The sequence below is a fragment of the Tubulanus polymorphus genome, chromosome 12 (assembly GCF_964204645.1).
Source record: "Tubulanus polymorphus chromosome 12, tnTubPoly1.2, whole genome shotgun sequence".
Taxonomy (NCBI): domain Eukaryota; kingdom Metazoa; phylum Nemertea; class Palaeonemertea; order Tubulaniformes; family Tubulanidae; genus Tubulanus; species Tubulanus polymorphus.
Window position 1 is genome coordinate 1,756,722 of NC_134036.1, and position 18,834 is coordinate 1,775,555.

Below are 18,834 nucleotides of genomic sequence, written 5' to 3' on the forward strand. Positions count from 1 at the left end.
CCACCTAACACCTTAAACATAAACAACTATTGCTATTGACCATTGCTGTTTTGGGAGGTTTGTAAAGCTGGGATGTTTTTTATTGCAGCCATTTCCAGTTTGAGTGTGTAGGTGTTTTTGTGGATGTGTGCGTATACAAAGTGCTTGAGTACCTCGATAAGAGGAACCAACAAAACTACGAATTACGCCCTATCATTTGTAACTTCACCAGTTGAGTATGAAAGATGTTTCGTACGAAAGATTTCTTTTCTACGTAGAGAAAGACAGATGACCGAGCATTGCGGATGTCTTGCAAGTATTTCTTGCCAGTGGAAAAATAGAGGGAATACAGAAGCCACCGAGAAAGGATTTGAACGAAGAAGAGCAAAGGAAAGAAAGGGGAAAAAGGATAAAAGCGAGATTCACAAAGACGAAAGGTTCCTGTTAAAGCTCCCTCTAAATCCAGTACTCGACGTCGATAAAAAAGTTACTGTTACTTACTACTAACAATTCGGTTTAGATGTGAAAAAGCTTTTTGTGTAAATGTTGGTCAAAACGTCCTTTGTGGCTGTTTCAGTTTCTTTTAACGATTGCACAAGTTTCTTATTTACAGCATTTTCCAGATTCGGCAAGTAACGGAAAATTCAGGGAAAATTCAGCTTCCTAAACGCAGATCTCTGCGGTTATTTAAACCTAAAGGTCCGTTCCAACTTCAGATTTCGGGTATACGGTATTTTCGTGATAAATGCCCGTTATTTGAGGGATACCGATGGATTCATCACATCTTGTTTTTTTTGGTTCATAGTCTACTCTCCATCTTCCATCTTGTGAGCATAGCTGACATTTGCACGGTCAAGTGACCACCGAATGAGACGAATTGGTCCTCCAGTCTTTGGCGAATGAGGTAATGCCTCCCCATTTGACTTTGATTACGCTTTCCAATGAATCTATGTAATCCCAATCTAAGTTAATTTCCATCACCCACCACCTTATAGAAAAAACTGATCCATTCTTCATATTCAATAAATCAATTATATTTTCTTCCAATATAACTATGTACACATAAGTAAACAGACAAAAGTAGCCTACACAAATTGTGATATGCCAAAGTGATCGAATAAATTGTCATGGATATAAACTACCACCGTTCATCATCTCACGTATCAGCAGTATTTGCCAAAGTATTTACAACGGTTTCTTGTCTTGCTAAAATTTGAAATAAAATTTTCCTACCATCCCCGAAAATTTTAGGTCTAAAAATTGTGGAAAAAAAACGCTCGGACGAAAGTCCGATCGTCCAAAAATAAATAAGGAAGTGGCCATAACTAAAAAGAGCATGCCCGACCAGCTCAACAGTAGGATCAGGCAAATAGGCAAAACTATGAAAAGAGGGTCCATAACACACTGAATCTGTGAGAGACATAGTCTGTTATGGGCGTGAGTGTATGTGAGCTCAAAATTATGATTTGATAAGTGGCATCAGTCCCCGAACTCCAATATTGAAGCTTCTTTTTCAAATCTCGATTTAGATCCCCAGAGAAAAGAAATGCAATATTGTAGCGACCTCTCGTTGCTCTAGAGAACGTGTGCGATTGTCATTGTTGTTTAAAATATTGTTCGTATTGTTGCAGTGTTGTTGCCGTGGGTGCGCACTGGTTGTTGTTGCCCAGTGTGTTGATTGTCGTGGTGTGCGCTAGTCTTTGCCACGGGTGACTGACGGTGTGCTTCAAGTGAATGGGTTATATTTTCGTTTGAGCCCGGTGTTCATCACGGCTGTGTTGGGAGCTCCCGCGTCCCAGAAACGTAACAGATCATCCCAGGTAACATCTGCGTGGATATAAACATCATAATCTGACATTGGATTTCGATTCAAGTTACTGAAACGGACAGGTATATTGTGCAGTGTACTGATACTGTCCTAGTCCAGGTATTTTGGATGGAATGGCACAGGAAAGGAACACTGCATAAGCCAGGTATGCCGTATCAACTATGCAAGATACATTTTCGGTATACTGTAATGCATTGAACCTTGACATATGTTGACAAGGCATTCGATGCCTTAATAATTACATTATTGATAGTATATTGTGTGCGGCTTGCTGATATTCATAATACAGAAAAACTGGTATTAGAAAAAGGTTTCTGGTACTGAAACAGCTTGAGATGGATCTTCAGATTAAACAAGGTCCGGACACCTACCTACCTTCCTTTCTCCTCCGGGAAACCGCAGTTGGGCTTTTCTTTTCGTTGGACCTGTTCAATAACTTTGTTCCAAGATCCATCCCTTTAACTATTTGCACAAGTGGGACAGGGATAATTTTAACTGTGGCACGGGTAATCGATGGACAGTGAAGGGAAACAACAATCGGATTTTTCTCTTCGTTGGACCTGTTGCTTTCTAGAAATCCGAAATCTACGCTTCAACAAGTTCGATAACTTTGACGTTAAGCGGGACAGGGATAGCTTGGACGTGGTACACGTAATCGATGTTACTAACTCTCATGAATTGATGAATACTTACGGCCGGCTAATGGATGTGGAATTAAAGTTGGATGGGTAGCGGCTGGTTGTGGAGATTGTTGTTTCGGTTTCGTTACTTTGGTATTGCTCTTGGCGAATTCTAAACGTAACGTTTGTGGCAGGTCCGGGTCAAATCGAACGCCCTGAAAATATAAAAAGACACAAAAACATGAATTCCTGAAAAAACAAGTCAACATTGGATATGAAGAACAATCGAAGAAGAAACCCATCCTAAGAAGTAAAACTGTGATGTTGTTGATGATTTTGAAAATTAATCTGGCATTGATTGGTGCATTTGAGTCGTTTTAGTTTCTAATTCCAACTTTTTCAATTAGTCTGGCATCTTCATGGGATATTTTACGAAATATTTTGATTGAAAATTTCCTCATCGTGTAAGGTCCAACATTTGACGTGGACAAGTCGTGATGACACCAACAAGAACAACCCAGCATTGAGTGGCATCTGATGAAGGCTTAGTAACTACAAAGCAATATCTACATTGCTCAGGGCCCAATGTATGAAAAGCTTCAAGCTTAAAGTAGTCAAGTTTGAATATTTGCCCTCGTTGAAAACGATAGGTAATCAATAGCAACTGAATGAAAATATCTCAGTTTAACTTTTTCGTGAAACTGGACTCAGGAAAACTTGGGTAATCTCTACAGCTCTTCTTTCTTGCGGGTTTCACTAAGTGGTTGACACATGCCGCAGTGTAAATAGCAACAAGTAGGGATGAGTACTGAAGTGTTATTCGATTAGGATAACTGAGCTGAGATTGCCGAAACTAATCTACCCAGTCGACACCTGCGTCCCGAGGCAAAATAATCAACTTGGTCGACCGTAGCGTTCTCGTTACCAGAGCGATAATTAACGTTCAGACGTTTTAACTTCATCAAAGGGAATATTGTCTAACCGTTAATAGTTCGTCGTCAGGCAACCGACTCCATTCTCAACGGGGTAATGAAAAAACCGAGCGCGGAAATAGCGATAGAAATATATGGGGCCGACGACGAACGCGCGGAGAAGAAAATAGGATCGTACGTGACGTGTTAATCTGATTTGCATTTTAAAGAAGTTTCGACGTTTTCTGGGGAGCGCTTTATCATTAGAAACATTAGCTCTGTGGTATTCGATCCTGTGGGCGTCATCTTCAACATGCTTGTACTGTGAAATGTCTAATGTCTGGTGTTTGTGGTTCATGTTCAATTAAAAATGTCCCAAGTGAAGCACTGGATACGTTTAAAGTGCGGATGATCATAAATTTGAAGAATGGTTATGAATTATCGAACTTCTGCGTTGGTCGGTCATTGCGACTGAAAAAGTGATGCGCCTTCTTCTTCTTATTGGCTTTTTGAATGCTGAACCTCCATCAGATTACTGACCCATGTAACACTACCCAGTTCTATGGCTTACCTGTAAATCTTGTTTGGCAGACTCAGCTGCTACACGTGAACTGAACGTCACGAACCCAACAGGCTGAAATTGAGAAATAGATTTCGTTAAATTACATTCACAAAAAGAAATCATTTTCAGAATTATTTTCAAAACTTTTGTAATGATTATAAATTGAATAGTAGCGAGAAATGAAGCCCCACCCCTTAAGAGATCTGTCAATCATCTTTTCTTCGAGTATTGATTTTAGATAAATTTGAATATTCAAAATAAGATTTAGTTTTTTAAAATCTGAACTTCAGTAAGATATTAATAAGAAATTGCTGCCATCTGCCGAAGAATAATCGAACTACCAACTTGTCGTTATCTGGTTGTTGATTTCTATCGACAGATGGCAGCACTAGTCGTTTCGTGAAGGAATTCAGTGATGTGACTGAGGTGAACAAATGACGCGTGAAGGAACGCACACGTTATCTTGGGTTCATTTATTTCGCTGCGAAGTCCATCAGATGGCTGACATTTTTGTTGGACCATCTTCTCTAAATTTTGGAGGGTATTCGAAATTCATGAAGTCAATTGGTGGTGAAATTCACTAGCTTTTTACTTTTGGTTCTAAGATCGAACGTTCAAATTATTTCGATTATCGATAAGAATAAAATTGAAGGTAGTTTGGAAATTGGGAGGTATAGGTAACGCGGACAACTATTTCATCTGTGAAGTAAATTCGGGGAGCACGACGATAAAATTTAGCGAAAGAAGCGGAAATTACATTTATTTGAAAAAAAAAATATATATATATATATACTGCTATATTGAAAATGTGTGGGAAAACCATGCACAACACAAACACATACGTCACACGTAAGCATGCAATTGAGGAAACAATGGATTTTAATACTACCCGTTCACTGCGGACTGCACTTAATCTCGACATTAATAACTTACTTAAAAACTCAATCAGCATTCCAGATTAAAATCAATTTTGATTAATTCAGTTTTTTTTCTATAGTCGAGATTATGATAGAGTCAATGGCTTTTCCGACTCCAGCATATATCTGGCTTGTTGACAACACAATGATGGTTTATTTTGACTCGTGGTGGTAGATTTCATTCCTTTTTTGTTGAACGTTTTTTCAAACAACAAATCTTAATGGGTTCGAGAATAGAACACTGATCTGTAACGGAGTCATTCTTACTAAAAGAAAGGTTACCCATTCCGACGCTTTCCATTAAATCGAGTCACGGGAACTCAAGCAACTCGTGGCGAATTTCATCTTTTTTAAGAACGTTTTTAAGACCGTTTTTTGAAAAATAAATCCTAACCAAGTCGAACATGGAACGAATGTCGATAACAAAAGGTAACCCTCCCCTTCCATGGGTTTATCTGAACTCGAGAGCAAGAGCATCAACCTATCCTTCACAATTCGATTTCCGATCACTGAGAATAAACTCGGTGTATAAATATCGAAGATTCTTCTCGCTCCAATGGAAAATAATGGGATTTTATATTCGATGACGTCGTCGCTATTGGCGACACACGAAAGGAGAGGCTCGTTTATCTAATACACACGACCACACCCAAAAATATACCGTTAACTAGATTCAGCATTAGATACTCAGCACGTGTATATAATAATTTTCCAGTATAGAATTACGTAATTCAGGAGTTCATCAATATCAACTGAATAAACGTGTAAAAGTTTGTATTGATTTTTAATTTAAATTCTAATTTAACTAAATATCTTTTATGAAACCGTATTAATAATCATTTTCCAGTATAAGTTAATGATTATGGTTATGGTCAAAGGATTTATCAATTTGTATTAATTTTTTAATCAATATTAACGTTTGATATAGATGGTGATATAGGTGATATGTTATTGATGGTAAGAATTTATACCAAAAAAAAATTACTCATTTAAATAGCGATTTTTTCATCATAATTCATTACTATAAAACAGTTACTAATAATGATATTATGATATTTTAGAATTTATTAATAAGATTGTCTATTCTGCAGATGGAATTCTTGATATATACAATATCAGTAAAAAATAAAATGATAAAATGATAATAAATCATAGGCAGATAGATAATTCTGTACGAATTTTCAATTGTATCCAAATCCACAAAAGTTGGTGTTTCTAGTAGGTTTACAACTAAGACATAACCAAGAAAAGCATAGTTTTTTCATCGATTTTCAACCAATCGATGGAAGGAGAGATGAAATTGGAAGATGAATACAGAAAGCATAGATTTTACCACGAGCAGTTTGTAGAAACCCAAGTTGACATCGATAAGGAGCTTCAAGAGACTAACTAAGATTTGGATCTACAGAAGATTCGGCCACAGAAAGCATAGATTTTTTAAGAGCAGTTAAAATGGCTGCAGTATCTGATATTTCACACGAACATGATTATATGATATATCTAAGCGAAAGGAAGTCTATTTTTTTTAAATTTCGATTAAGATGGGACAAAATGCCTGAACTAACAACACAAATTTCTAGAAATACAATTTTCATTCCACTACAAATTAAATTTAGGATACCAGAAAAAAAAGGAAATTGGAATATGTAAATTGAGTATACAACGTAACGTCTAGTTTTACGAAAATAATGATAGAACTGACTGCATGACAAATTTAGACATTCATAGAGGCACATACGAAACGGGACGTAACCAGTCTCATATAGATGCAGGGAATTACGAATAGTAGCGGGAACCAGTCCATATATACGGGAGTGTATACATTGTATGATTTGCATTCCTTACACCAGAGGGCGGGAGTTCACGGGATAATTCATTTTATTGATATGCATTCCTAACACCAGATAGCGGGATTCTAACGATGAAGATAGAGACCAGGCGGTGGCGCCCCTAACGGCTCCACTTGACCTTGAAACAGACGTAAGTTGGATACGGCGGCCTACGGTTACTTACCGACGTGCTTTTGCCGTTTTTGCCCGTTACTTTGAGAAGTGAACCTTCGTAGCCCTGAAAAAATGTACAAAGAGGCGACGGAAACGTCGCGGTGAACGAACAACATTGATTGAAAACCAAAATCGTTGAGGGGGGTGGGGTGAGTTTGTTGTTAGAGGGAGCAATGAAGGACATGTTGCACCTCGTGGCTCTACAGTTGTGAATAGGTTAGATTTAATTACATCGACTTCGAATTCGTTGATTCAGTAGTCGGGATATCACTCAATAGAAATCAGATTTAGTTTGTTTTGATTCGAAATTCAAATTCAACCGCTACAACTGTAGAATCACGGCGGTCCCTGGTGGCGAATTCTGATCGGTTGTTAGTCGATATGCCAGCCTGCCTGCTGCGGCAAGTGAGGGGGTGAAGTGACGACAATATATTCTCTGATTGAACGGTGGTGATGCATTGTATGTGATCACACCCGGGGTGACGCGCACCTGACTGCAGCGACGCGCAAAAAACCAGCATGCAACGCGCGTCGCGTCGTCAGGGCATCGTGTGGCGCTAGAAAAAAACGAACAAAAAACTATAAAAAAACACATCTAGAATTGTTTTTTTTTCTGCGCGCTGGTGCCGGTTTCCGTGGTGATTGTTATGTCACGTGGTGTGCTCGTAGTGAACGCGATCGACTGTTGCCACGAGTGACGGTTGCCACGGGCGACGCTGTCTCTACTCACTGCATTGTTTTTGCCTGTTTTACCCATTACTTTGAGCAGAGCGTTCTCGTAACCCTGAAAATAACAACATAAACAACGCCCCCTGCTGGTCAGTTCAACTGTCTTTTAAGAAACCATGCCTACTACTGAATATAAACAGCTGGTAACGCCCCCTAGTGCAACCAAAATAACGATCTTTTAAACGAGGGTACCCTTTGGTTAACCGATGTTTTAGCACGCAAGGTTAGCATATTTTGCGAGATAGAGTCGTGTAATTCTTTAGGCAAACTGACCATTAAACATAAAGAAGCGCCCCCTGGTGACTGCCCTTGCGGTAATCGGTAAACACTAATCTCATATCAGATAATGATACGCCCCCTGGCGGCGAGTAATTAATTACTATCTATGGTTTAGAGGGGAACGACATAATAAAACTAGGTCGACCAATGCGCCCCCTGGTGACAATGACTAATTAAATTATCCCGCTACAATACTTTTCGTGTCCCGAATGGAGAAATGGAAACTGCTAGAAATCGAGGGGGGTCGGGGATAATTAGAGCTTTCACTAATGAGAGAGGACAAACGTACTTATTATCAATACACAATCAGTCTACATATACTGCCCGTATTGATATACCTGATACCGACAGGTAACCATAGTAACGACTGCGTCGGCGCGCAATGGGGACTAGTTACAAATTTATTAGTTATGTAAATACGTAATTCGAGTATAAGCCAATCAGATCGACTGGTTTATCGGGTGTGATCAAACTGCTAGTGTTTGTCACGTCGATAAGACCATCTGGGTTAATGAAGGTATCAACACTTTCTTTTTGTTTTCGATGGAAAAATGTGTTTATTTTCACATCCATTTTCCTCTCTGCATTTCATCAATAAGTGATCAATTTCATTCGGATATTTTCTCCAGGATAACGAAGTAATTTCTGCGCTAAGAAAGTATAATGAGTTTTAAAAGAATAAATAGATTTTACTAATCTTAATTTTGTTTGCACAAAAAATTATTGCAAATTAACATTGCGGTAGACTGTCATCGTCTTAAATTTTATCGTTTTAATTTCCATTTATTTGCGAGGAGAGCGGGGCTGAAATAGCGTCGCACGAGTGTTGAATATTTAGAAAAACATTTCGAATCATAGCCCCGATCTTAACCAAGTATCATCAGAAAAAAATTGTCACTTCATCTTGGGAAAATATCAACATAAATCTCTACCGACAGAAAGAATACATTTCATTTTGGGAAAGAAATGTTCGAAAACTGTTAATTTTTCAAAATATTAATTTTTACCTTATAAGCCCTGAACAGAAGGTAAAGTTCTCGTGGTTTTGCATCCATTGGTAATCCGCTAACGAACAACGTTCGTACCTAAAAATAGACGAAATAAAAACTATATTTAGAAACAGATTTTAATCGAGCAATTAATTCCTAAATTCAGACCGTATTAAGCTCATTATTCGGTTCTATAACCAATTTAACAACTTAAGACCAGCCTAAACTCATATTTTGTTCTATTACCAATCTAACAAGTTAAGACCAGTATAAGCTCATTTTGGTTCTATAACCAATCTAGTAACTTAAGACCAGTCTAAGCCATGTTGGTTCTAAAACCAATCTAACAAAATACAATCCCATGGCCGGTCTTCAGTGAAAAATCATGTAACACAATCTAACGGTATAAACCTTCACGATAGTACAAGTCATTATCTTTATACCAGAGAGCATATATTCTACTTCGGAAAATTTCATGAAAAATTCATACGAAATTGAAACTGCCTATTTCCCCCTTTCCCTCTCTTTCTCTTTCTCTCTCATCTAGTGTTGACGTGATAATGTGGCAATGTCGTGATTTCTAAGAGCTTCTCCGACGTCGCCGGGGAGTCGTTAAATACGTTCGCAACTTTTCCGTATCGGGAATTAATTACTTCGTTGGAAATTATTTAATTAGAAATTGATGCGCGATTCATTTAAAATTTATGAATTCGTCGATTCATCTGCGCGTCGTTTAAGTAACGAAATATGGCTTTAGATCGTTATTTAATCAAACTTGCGACGTTCATAATTTCCTCGTCGAGAAAAATATCCGATCAATTCTGCCGTTCTGATTATTTTGATATTCGACGATGATTTTTCTTCGGTTCGGATTTTAGAAATTAAACACCCCGAATCGCATTAGCTAGCCCTAGCCAAGCAACTGGCCCTAAACTGCCCAAACCAACGGCTACCCCTTACGAGAACTCGTATAAAGCCAAGGCTAGTCAAAAACCCTACCATTTACTGGAAAGGGACCCCGCCTTTCGGAGACCTCAATCCCCATGGGCACTGACACCGATATTCTAAACTGGTATTCAACTTTTAATTTACTTCACTTAAACGTTCATTATAACTCAAACCACATTGCATTGAGGATACTGATTATGATTCACGTATATAAAATATAAGATCCGTTCGATCCAAGCCATAAGGACGTGGCGCCATCTGCCAGCTACGTATTTAACTAACACTCGCCGTAAAACAAACATTCCGATACGTGCTCGGGGGGAAACGAACGACTCAGTCGCGCGGCCTAATTATATTTAATAATTCATCATATCGCTGTAGGTAACCACAACAATGGTCACGTCTTTCCGGTCGTCATAGGTAACGAGGGAGATTATCAGGTTTCCTAATAACGGGAAGTAGGCAGCGAAGAGATGTTGAGATGATGACTGATATAAAAGCAGCCAAGAGGTCGAACTAAGAATTCCGCGGCGAAGGGATCATCACGAATTCGCTGATCGTCAGATGTTACTGGAATGTACCAACTTAATAATACTAATAAATATCTTCTATATGAAATTTTAAAAATAAAAAAAATAATCAACGTCTTGTATTGTCGTCACTTAATCGTACAATTTTCGAGTATCTTCGGTTTTCAGAAAAAGAAAATGTTCATTTGTATTTTTTCCAACTCGCCGGTCATTTTACTAGATTTTTTAAACATCTACTTTATTCCAGACCTATTTCCAATCCGTTTCAATATATTTCGTCTGAAAATTGTAGTTCAGTTACCGAGAACTAAGAAATATTGTTTTCGGAATAACATTTGTCCAACTCGAACCGGGAATCTAACCTGAACGGCTCATTCATTATTCGTGACTAAGTAAGAACCGGATTAATTCGATTTAACCAGTCTTAACATAAACCAGGTTCAACACTGCCTTCATTACTTCGTTTTTCGAATGGCAAAATATGTCAGGTTTTCGCCGAGACTATTTTTAACTTTTTGAACAATAGCGGTGCTGGTTAACTTATACCCTACGACACTGATTCAACTGATCTCATGAGAGAGGATGTTCCCACCAATCTAACCGTATACCCACCACCACACCCGTCCATCCAGCCGTTAAACAGCCGAGCACAATTTAAGACAATAGCTTATGCGTCATCGCTGATGTAGTTGCCGAAAGCTATCGGCCCAGACTAGCGACAGTCATAATGGACTAAATCATTAAATACTTCCACATGGTCGAACACTGACCATACACACACACACACTAAATCGACTTATAATACACTTGCATAAGCTTGTCATCAACTGTTAAGTAACACAACAAAGCCACCACACTCGCTTGCCAGGGTAGACTCGCGCTAGCGAAACAATACCATCGCCGACAACAATAGCGTCCATAGCAATTTCACCTACGATAATTACGATCCGTTTCGTCGTCATAACGACGACGGCCGCGCGCAACAATGGTTATCATCGTCATCGTCGACGATCGAAAGAAGCAACAATGCCGGTATTGTTGGGGTATCTGCGCGGTTAATTTGACGGCATCGGTTGCTGTAATTCGTCTATTGTACGTAGATAATAATTGATACATGTGAAGAAGAGTTCGATGTGAAAATCCCCTTCTTGCTTTTGGCTACCGCATTTCCTTTTGATGAGGAATTATTACGTTGGGATTTCGAGCCCGGCGTCGTCTTCGGTGCTGAGTGAAATTAAACCCACACAATTGTGAAACTGGGCCGCAGGAGCAATTTTCATGAAAAAGATCAACTTAAAACGGTTACGTTTGAATTGTTGAATGCTCAAAATACGAAGTACATTATTTCAGATCTTTCGTTAAACTGGACCATCAAAAAAGCAGTCAAACCTTTCAAAAAATTATTCTAAATGGGCCCAAGATCAAGACACAAGACTCTTCAAGCAAGACTCCTTTAACAAAATATCCCCGAACGGACAAAATCGAAGACGCAAGAAATAGTTTCACACACAATCTATCAGGGAGACCGTGATGTATGTCGCATTCTTGGGTCATAACTCAGCAGGTGACATACCGAAAAATAATACCGAGTGAATGATAAATATGTGTTTTACAATGCTAGGTATGTTTTCATACAAAATACAAGTCGTAATCAGAACCGTGGCTGCCAGACAACTGATAGTAAGGGTTACAATGTACTATCTTCTTGTTACTTTTTTTATCGATAACAACTGAAATCCCAACTGTGGTACGAATGCGGTTATTAATATCCTCATCCTGGGACCTGCGCCCCTTCAGACATTTACTTTTCTGAAATTTACACGTAGATCGTGGAGTGAGGTGAAATTGTGCTGATAAAATGTCTAACGTCTGGCGTTTGTAGTTCATTTAGAAATTATAAATGTCTCAGATGAAGCACTGAACACATGAAGTGTGGACGATCAGTTTTTGAAAGTGTGCTGATAAAATGTCTAATATCTAATATCTAGTGTTTGTAGTTCATTTTCAATTAGAAATGTCTCGGGTGAAGCACTGAACACATGTTAAGTCACCGTGGACGATCGGTTTTGGAAGTGTGCTGATGTGAATCTCTCAAATGAAGCCATGAACAGGCGGAGTCGACGCCTGCATCAAAAGAAACGAAACCTAGACAGTTATAAGTTTCGTCGGGTCACAAAAAAACTCTAACGCCCGAACTTCAGCTAATTCTTTCTTCGAGTGCGCGGACAATTAGCCACATGCTCATTGCCTTCGCAATTATTTTGAATTAAGCGTCGACCATTCTGGAGAAATAATTCGTTTTGGGATCGTCTCGAATCACCGTGCTAATCTCATTATCCTCACTTGCCGCAGACGGCACATGCGCCTCGACGTATTCTGGTTAATTTACTAATCATCTAAAACTCAATTTTCCGTCCTCGCTTGCCCCGGATCGGTGTCATATACAATGAGTATCTGTCTGATTTGATCTCGTGGCGAAAATACAAAAAAGAGACAAAAAAGCCGTGTCTGTTGTTTGAACTGTAAACGGCCGCGTTCACACGGAACGATTTGGGGCCAAATATGCCCCATTATGGCACCCGTGCGAACAGTTGGCCCGTGCCAAAAATCCCTCTTGGATCGATATCAGCCTTGGCTATCTATCTTGGCTATCTGACCATCTATCCAAAATAAAACAGAATCGTGTTTCTGATATTGAACAACATGTTGTATTGTCTTTTTTGCTCTAAGCAAATTTATTTTTGTGAGCAATAAAATATATTCTATTCTATTCTATTCTATTCTATGTGATCGTGGCTAATGTTTATCTGGAGCCTGGAACCAGCAGCCTTTCGGAAATTCATCGATTCGATGATCACATCATTATTTACGACCAAAAATGCCCATTGGCCTTCGATAAGACAACCTCTTAGTTTGAATATTTAATGCTTCTTAGTAAATTAGGTACTAAACCCCTTGTAACGTATCTTGTAAAATATACCGAGCTGCTGAAGTTTGCAAAGCGGACGATCGGTTTTTGAAAATGTGCTGATGAAACGTATATAAGATGCTAAGAATGGCGATGAAGTATCGAATGCCCGAAGAGAACCCGTGTATCAGATATGATAACCTACAATTAGACAGATTGTAGACTGGCCGCAAAAAAGAGAAATTCTCCACAATTTCTTTCTCTCCCCTAAAAACATATGAACCTCATCGTGATTGGTAACACAATATAGTCGAATCACGTTAATCTCCGAGGACACGATAAGACAGACAGTGGGAATGGGAGCGATAAGAAGAACTCGGGTCTTATCACTCTATCTGACTGATAAGTAGTTATTCGTGTATGCTCGGAATTTCGGTTTTCTCCATAGGTTAACGAAGTGTGTATCGTCAGCTGTTCATCGTGTAGATTGAGAGCAGACGGCAACCTACGTAAAATACGCCTATGACGTCATATAGATTCGTTGCGGTGACACTGAGCCTTTCAGAAATTATGACTTCCGCCTTAAATTACCGTATAACATCATCAAATTGGTGTAGTGATGCTGATCCATTTGGATGAAATGGAAACTAGAAATGACGATGGGCAACCTTCGTTAATACGCCAATGACATTGTAGAATCGTTGTGGTGACACTAGGCCTTTCAGAATTGATGGCTACCTCCAATGATTCCCCCTATGACATCATCAAATTGTAGTGATACCGAGCCTTTTGGATGAAATGAATACCTCCATAAATTCCCTTATGGCATCATCAAATTGTCCGGTGCCTCAATAGATATTCCTCTTTGACTTTTAGAAAGATGGCTGCCCGCATGATCCCCCTGTGACATCATCAAATTGATGCGAGATTATACAGAACGGTTTCATTTCTAAGATGGCTTCCACCAGAGATCCCACTATGACGTCATAATAATGATGTAAAGCGATTTTTGATGGATCCACTTACGCCTAAGAACGGCTGCGATATATCCTGAATTTTGTAGGATTTATGGGACAATAATTCGCCGTATGAACGTCATAATATCTCTGACTAGATCGGGGTACTTGATGCCATTTTATCCTCATTTAATCTATCTTAATATGATAGTAATCCCGGAGTAATATGGCAGGATTAATACGGGATTAAGCGACGTCAGCTGTGGTGTGCACCACATTTACCGAGGAGAGATGTCAAATTCACGAAACACGTATCGAAGTCGTTAAAGCTAAACTTTTGAAAATGATGGTGTATAGATTTGATGAGCATTTCAGCACTACTTCCAACCCGTGCAAGGAGATAGCCCTGGACCACTAGTTAATCATGTTTCCCCAAATTGACCCTTTGTTTATCAGTAATTTATGATGGTACCAACAATTTCAGTGACCGTAAGACCTCTTCAGTAAAAAAATAAAATAGCCCTGGACCACTTGCTATATCTGTATCCTCAAATGGACCCTTCGTTTATCAGTAATTAATGATGGCACCAACAATTTCAGTGACCGTAAGAACTCTTCAGTAAAAAAATAAAATAGCCCTTGACCACTAGCTATATCTGTTTCCTCAAATAGACCCTTCGTTTATCAGTTATTAATGACAGCACCAACAATTTCAGTGACCGTAAGAACTCTTCAGTAAAAAAATTAAAGAACTCGTTTTGAAATTCACATAGGCTTCACATGCATTATATAAAAGTTGAGTTTTAAGCTTTTGAATGGATTATTTCCGTTAAAATCGTCATTCAGGCAACTGGTACGAGCTTTAAAGGCTTTACTTCGCATAAGCTGAACCGATTATCTCTTAAATTAATGAATTCAAACTCGAAAATATATTCTGAATTAATTCTTTCGCGGGCCCCCAGATTGTTGTCGGAGTCGCGACTCATTTGATATCAATTAAGGAATTGTTCATCTCTTTAAAATCCGACGTTTTAATCTACGACCGACTTTTAGCCGATGATATCGGGTCTCGTGAAGTGTGTAGGATACACGAATTAAAATTCAACCACACCGCAACCGCTGGAATTAATTTACAACCTGAATTATTCATGATATTTCACTTCTAGCATTTCGAAAGTCGCGGAAACGAATGACGCTGCATGTCTCGAGTCTGCTGGTTTTAATGCATCCGTTCTGCTGACGACTGTTTGCGAAAATCATAATATTATATATCAGCCTTGAAGTGTGTGGTGTGGACGATCAGTTATTGAAATCTGAGCTGATAAAATATTCAATGTCTGATGTCTGAAGTTCACTTTCAATTAGAAATGTCTCAGATGAAGCACTGAACACATGTGAAGTGTGGACGATCAGTTTTGAAAGTGCGCTGATAAAATGTCTAATATCTGGTGTTTGTAGTTCATTTTCAATTAGAAATGTCTCAGATGAAGCACTGAACACATGTGAAGTGTGGACGATCAGCTTTTGAAAGTTTGCTGTTAAAATGTCTAATATCTGGTGTTTGTAGTTCATTTTCAATTAGAAATGTCTCAGATGAAGCACTGAACACATGTGAAGTGTGGACGATCAGCTTTTGAAAGTTTGCTGTTAAAATGTCTAATATCTGGTGTTTGTAGTTCATTTTCAATTAGAAATGTCTCAGATGAAGCACTGAACACATGTGAAGTGTGGACGATCAGTTTTTGAAAGTTTGCTGTTAAAATGTCTAATATCTGGTGTTTGTAGTTCATTTTCAATTAGAAATGTCTCAGATGAAGCACTGAACACATGTGAAGTGTGGACGATCAGTTTTTGAAAGTGTGCTGATAAAATGTCTAATATCTGGTGTTTGTAGTTCATTTTCAATTAGAAATGTCTCAGATGAAGCACTGAACACATGTGAAGTGTGGACGATCAGTTTTTGAAAGTGTGCTGATAAAATGTCTAATATCTGGTGTTTGTAGTTCATTTTCAATTAGAAATGTCTCAGATGAAGCACTGAACACACGTGAAATTGATTCGTTGATTTTCGCGTCTTTTGATTTTGAACTCGGAAATCAGCGTAATTACGCAACATAGATGGCGTTAATATCGCTATGTGATGATTGGACGGACAAGGGGAGTCAGACACACAGGTAGTTAAATGAGGTACTTGATGATTATGAAGAGGCCACTTAGAACTCACGTGATGCTTCTATCTCAGCCGAGAGAGAGAGAGAGAGAGCAAGTGTTTCCGCTAAACGTGAAGTAAGACACACGAAATATCAAATAAGCCGTTATAAATCTTTTCAAACTAAACCAGTGATAATTCATGAGTTTCCCTCGAATATTGCTTTCTTCACGTTCCTCAGATTCTTTCGACCGTTCGAAAACCTTTGACCTTGAAAATACAATTGTCTAACCATATCTACAAATTGAAATCTCAATTGAAATCTACTAATTGTCGCTAAACGAAAGACTTCTGTGGATCAAAACGAGTTCTAAAAAGCATTTGACATTGAAAAATACCGTGTACATCGAATTCTAGGAACAATCGGTTTTTTTCTACGCTAAATGAAGAAACCCTTCGCAAACCGCAATGGATTTTTATCGATTTCTAAAAAGCGAACATACTATTGCCTTTAAATCCTGCACATACACGGCCATACCCTCGTTTTTATTGGCAACCGTCGTAATTATTGGCTTCTTATCACTCAAGTAACGCTCGATAATAGACTCTTAACGTGGGATTGTATCGACTTCTTAAAAGCGTTTGACTTTAGAAAACAAATAAGTCGAACTACATAAGTAGTACAGAAATCCACGTAGATTGCGTCGCTCTCATACCATTTCTTCAGAAGTTTGCTGGGAATTCCGCGTATGATTTTTAAGATGCAAAATAATTTCAATTGAAATCCAAAATGGCGGACATCAGCCAAATATGGACCATGTATTACGTCATCCGTTTTGAAACAAAAACAAAATTTTTATCTAATTGATTCTTCCGAACGAACGTAAACCTTAGAGTAATTACCTGATTACTCCAAGCATAAACCAACCCATTATCTCGTTGTACGTTAGCTGATATCTGAGCGCTTAGTCTGCGTGATTTGCGTTTAGTTTTCACCGAGAACCAGACACAAATAAATAAATTGATGCGTCCATTTCAGTAAATAGTGTAACATCTCGTAGTAAATTACACTGATAAGAATTACTCAACAACGGAAGCACTTATCATCCGGCTTATCACGTCTCACGGATCGTAGATGTGTAAAACGCCGTTCGACTCTAGACAGGTAAGCAGTGATAAGAGAAAGACTAGTTAGAGAGAGTATCTCGCAGCCAGTGGTAAGAAGCCGAATAACGGCAGGATATTACGAGAAAGTGAGGTTATCGGTAACCATTAACACCACTGCGAGGTGGGCGTCTTATCATCCCGTTGTACCCGTTGACTAACAACCCGTCAAACCGACTTCAAAAATGACGTAATTCATCTAAAAATTCGATACAAGATCGCAACCGGTGGTTATAGGGGTTGGGCAGCAGGGAAGGTCGTTATTTAACTGACACGTGAAGGAAGTGCGTGTGTCATCTAAAACGTAGAAACATCGATATCTACTCTAGCAAAAAAACTATGAATACTCTCGGAATGTTTACACGTGGAAAACGTCCAATATATATATAAATTATATTATATATAAATGGACAATATATTACATTAAACTACAATTGTAACTAACGAATCTCAGGGTCGGGTCTATGGCCCCAAAATAGGGCATATCTTAAAATTAATTACAAGGGCTCCAAATCAAGAAAGCTTATCGGAAAACGTAAACTAATTTTTGGAAATACAAAGTACAAAGTTATCAATTTAAAATTTTTTGGTATAGGTTTGATATTTTTCATATTTACGTAAAATTTCCAGGTTATTGTAAAGCAGCAATGGCAGTTCTAGGAATTGGGTGTGCCGCCAAAGAAACTCGCTGTTTCAAAGTCAACAAAATATATGTATCAGTTGTTTGTCTCGCCATTTAACATCGTTAGCACGTCAGTAGTTTATTACGTGAAGGATGATTGTTTTCAAAGCCCGGCCAAGCTTCTTATGGCGAATAAATCGATGATTTGAATTTTACTTTGAAATCTTTTTTTCGAATTTACGCCAGCCAGGGATAAACTCTTCTCTTGAACCCGAAGTCGAAATAGGATTATATGAAACCAATAATCTCAATCAAATCTCGATAATTGAGTCTTTGATGATTTGAAATATCGTAATCACTATTTCAGAATTAAATTAAATTCAAATTCGTATGACGGGGATTTATTATTATGAAGTTTTGAAACTGATCTCTGGAAGTCGGATTTTGGGGGAGAGGATTGTGTCGTCTGTCAGTGTCGTAATAATCGTAATCAGGATTAAAAGATAAATCGATTCGGAGGAAGATCAAACGAATTATCTAGCAAACTCTTAGTCTTAGTTCGAGCACCGTTACGTTAAGTCTCGATAGGTCCCTGATCACAGGATGTTGTCCTCGGGGGACCGGCTCCGCTGCTACGTAAAGTCTAGGATAAACAGCTCCGCAGGGACCAACTCGAGTGAGTAGAGAGGAGCTCCGTAAAATGCGATTAGTTAGATAATTATTTGGTGAACGCTAATCCG

At 38.6% G+C, this 18,834-nt stretch overlaps 1 protein-coding gene across 1 annotated transcript in view; it reads right to left on the minus strand.

Moving 5' to 3' along the window:
* The window catches only part of LOC141914044 (uncharacterized), a 53,350-nt gene that overhangs the window by 10,543 nt on the left and 23,973 nt on the right, over positions 1–18,834 (minus strand). Inside the window, exons 2-5 of the mRNA XM_074805305.1 lie at positions 8,836–8,913; positions 6,831–6,884; positions 3,910–3,972; positions 2,501–2,642 (exon numbers count right to left, since the gene is read on the minus strand). Of these exons, the coding sequence (XP_074661406.1) occupies positions 2,501–2,642; positions 3,910–3,972; positions 6,831–6,884; positions 8,836–8,883 (307 nt within the window). The 5' untranslated portion in view covers positions 8,884–8,913. The remainder of the gene's footprint in view (positions 1–2,500; positions 2,643–3,909; positions 3,973–6,830; positions 6,885–8,835; positions 8,914–18,834) is intronic.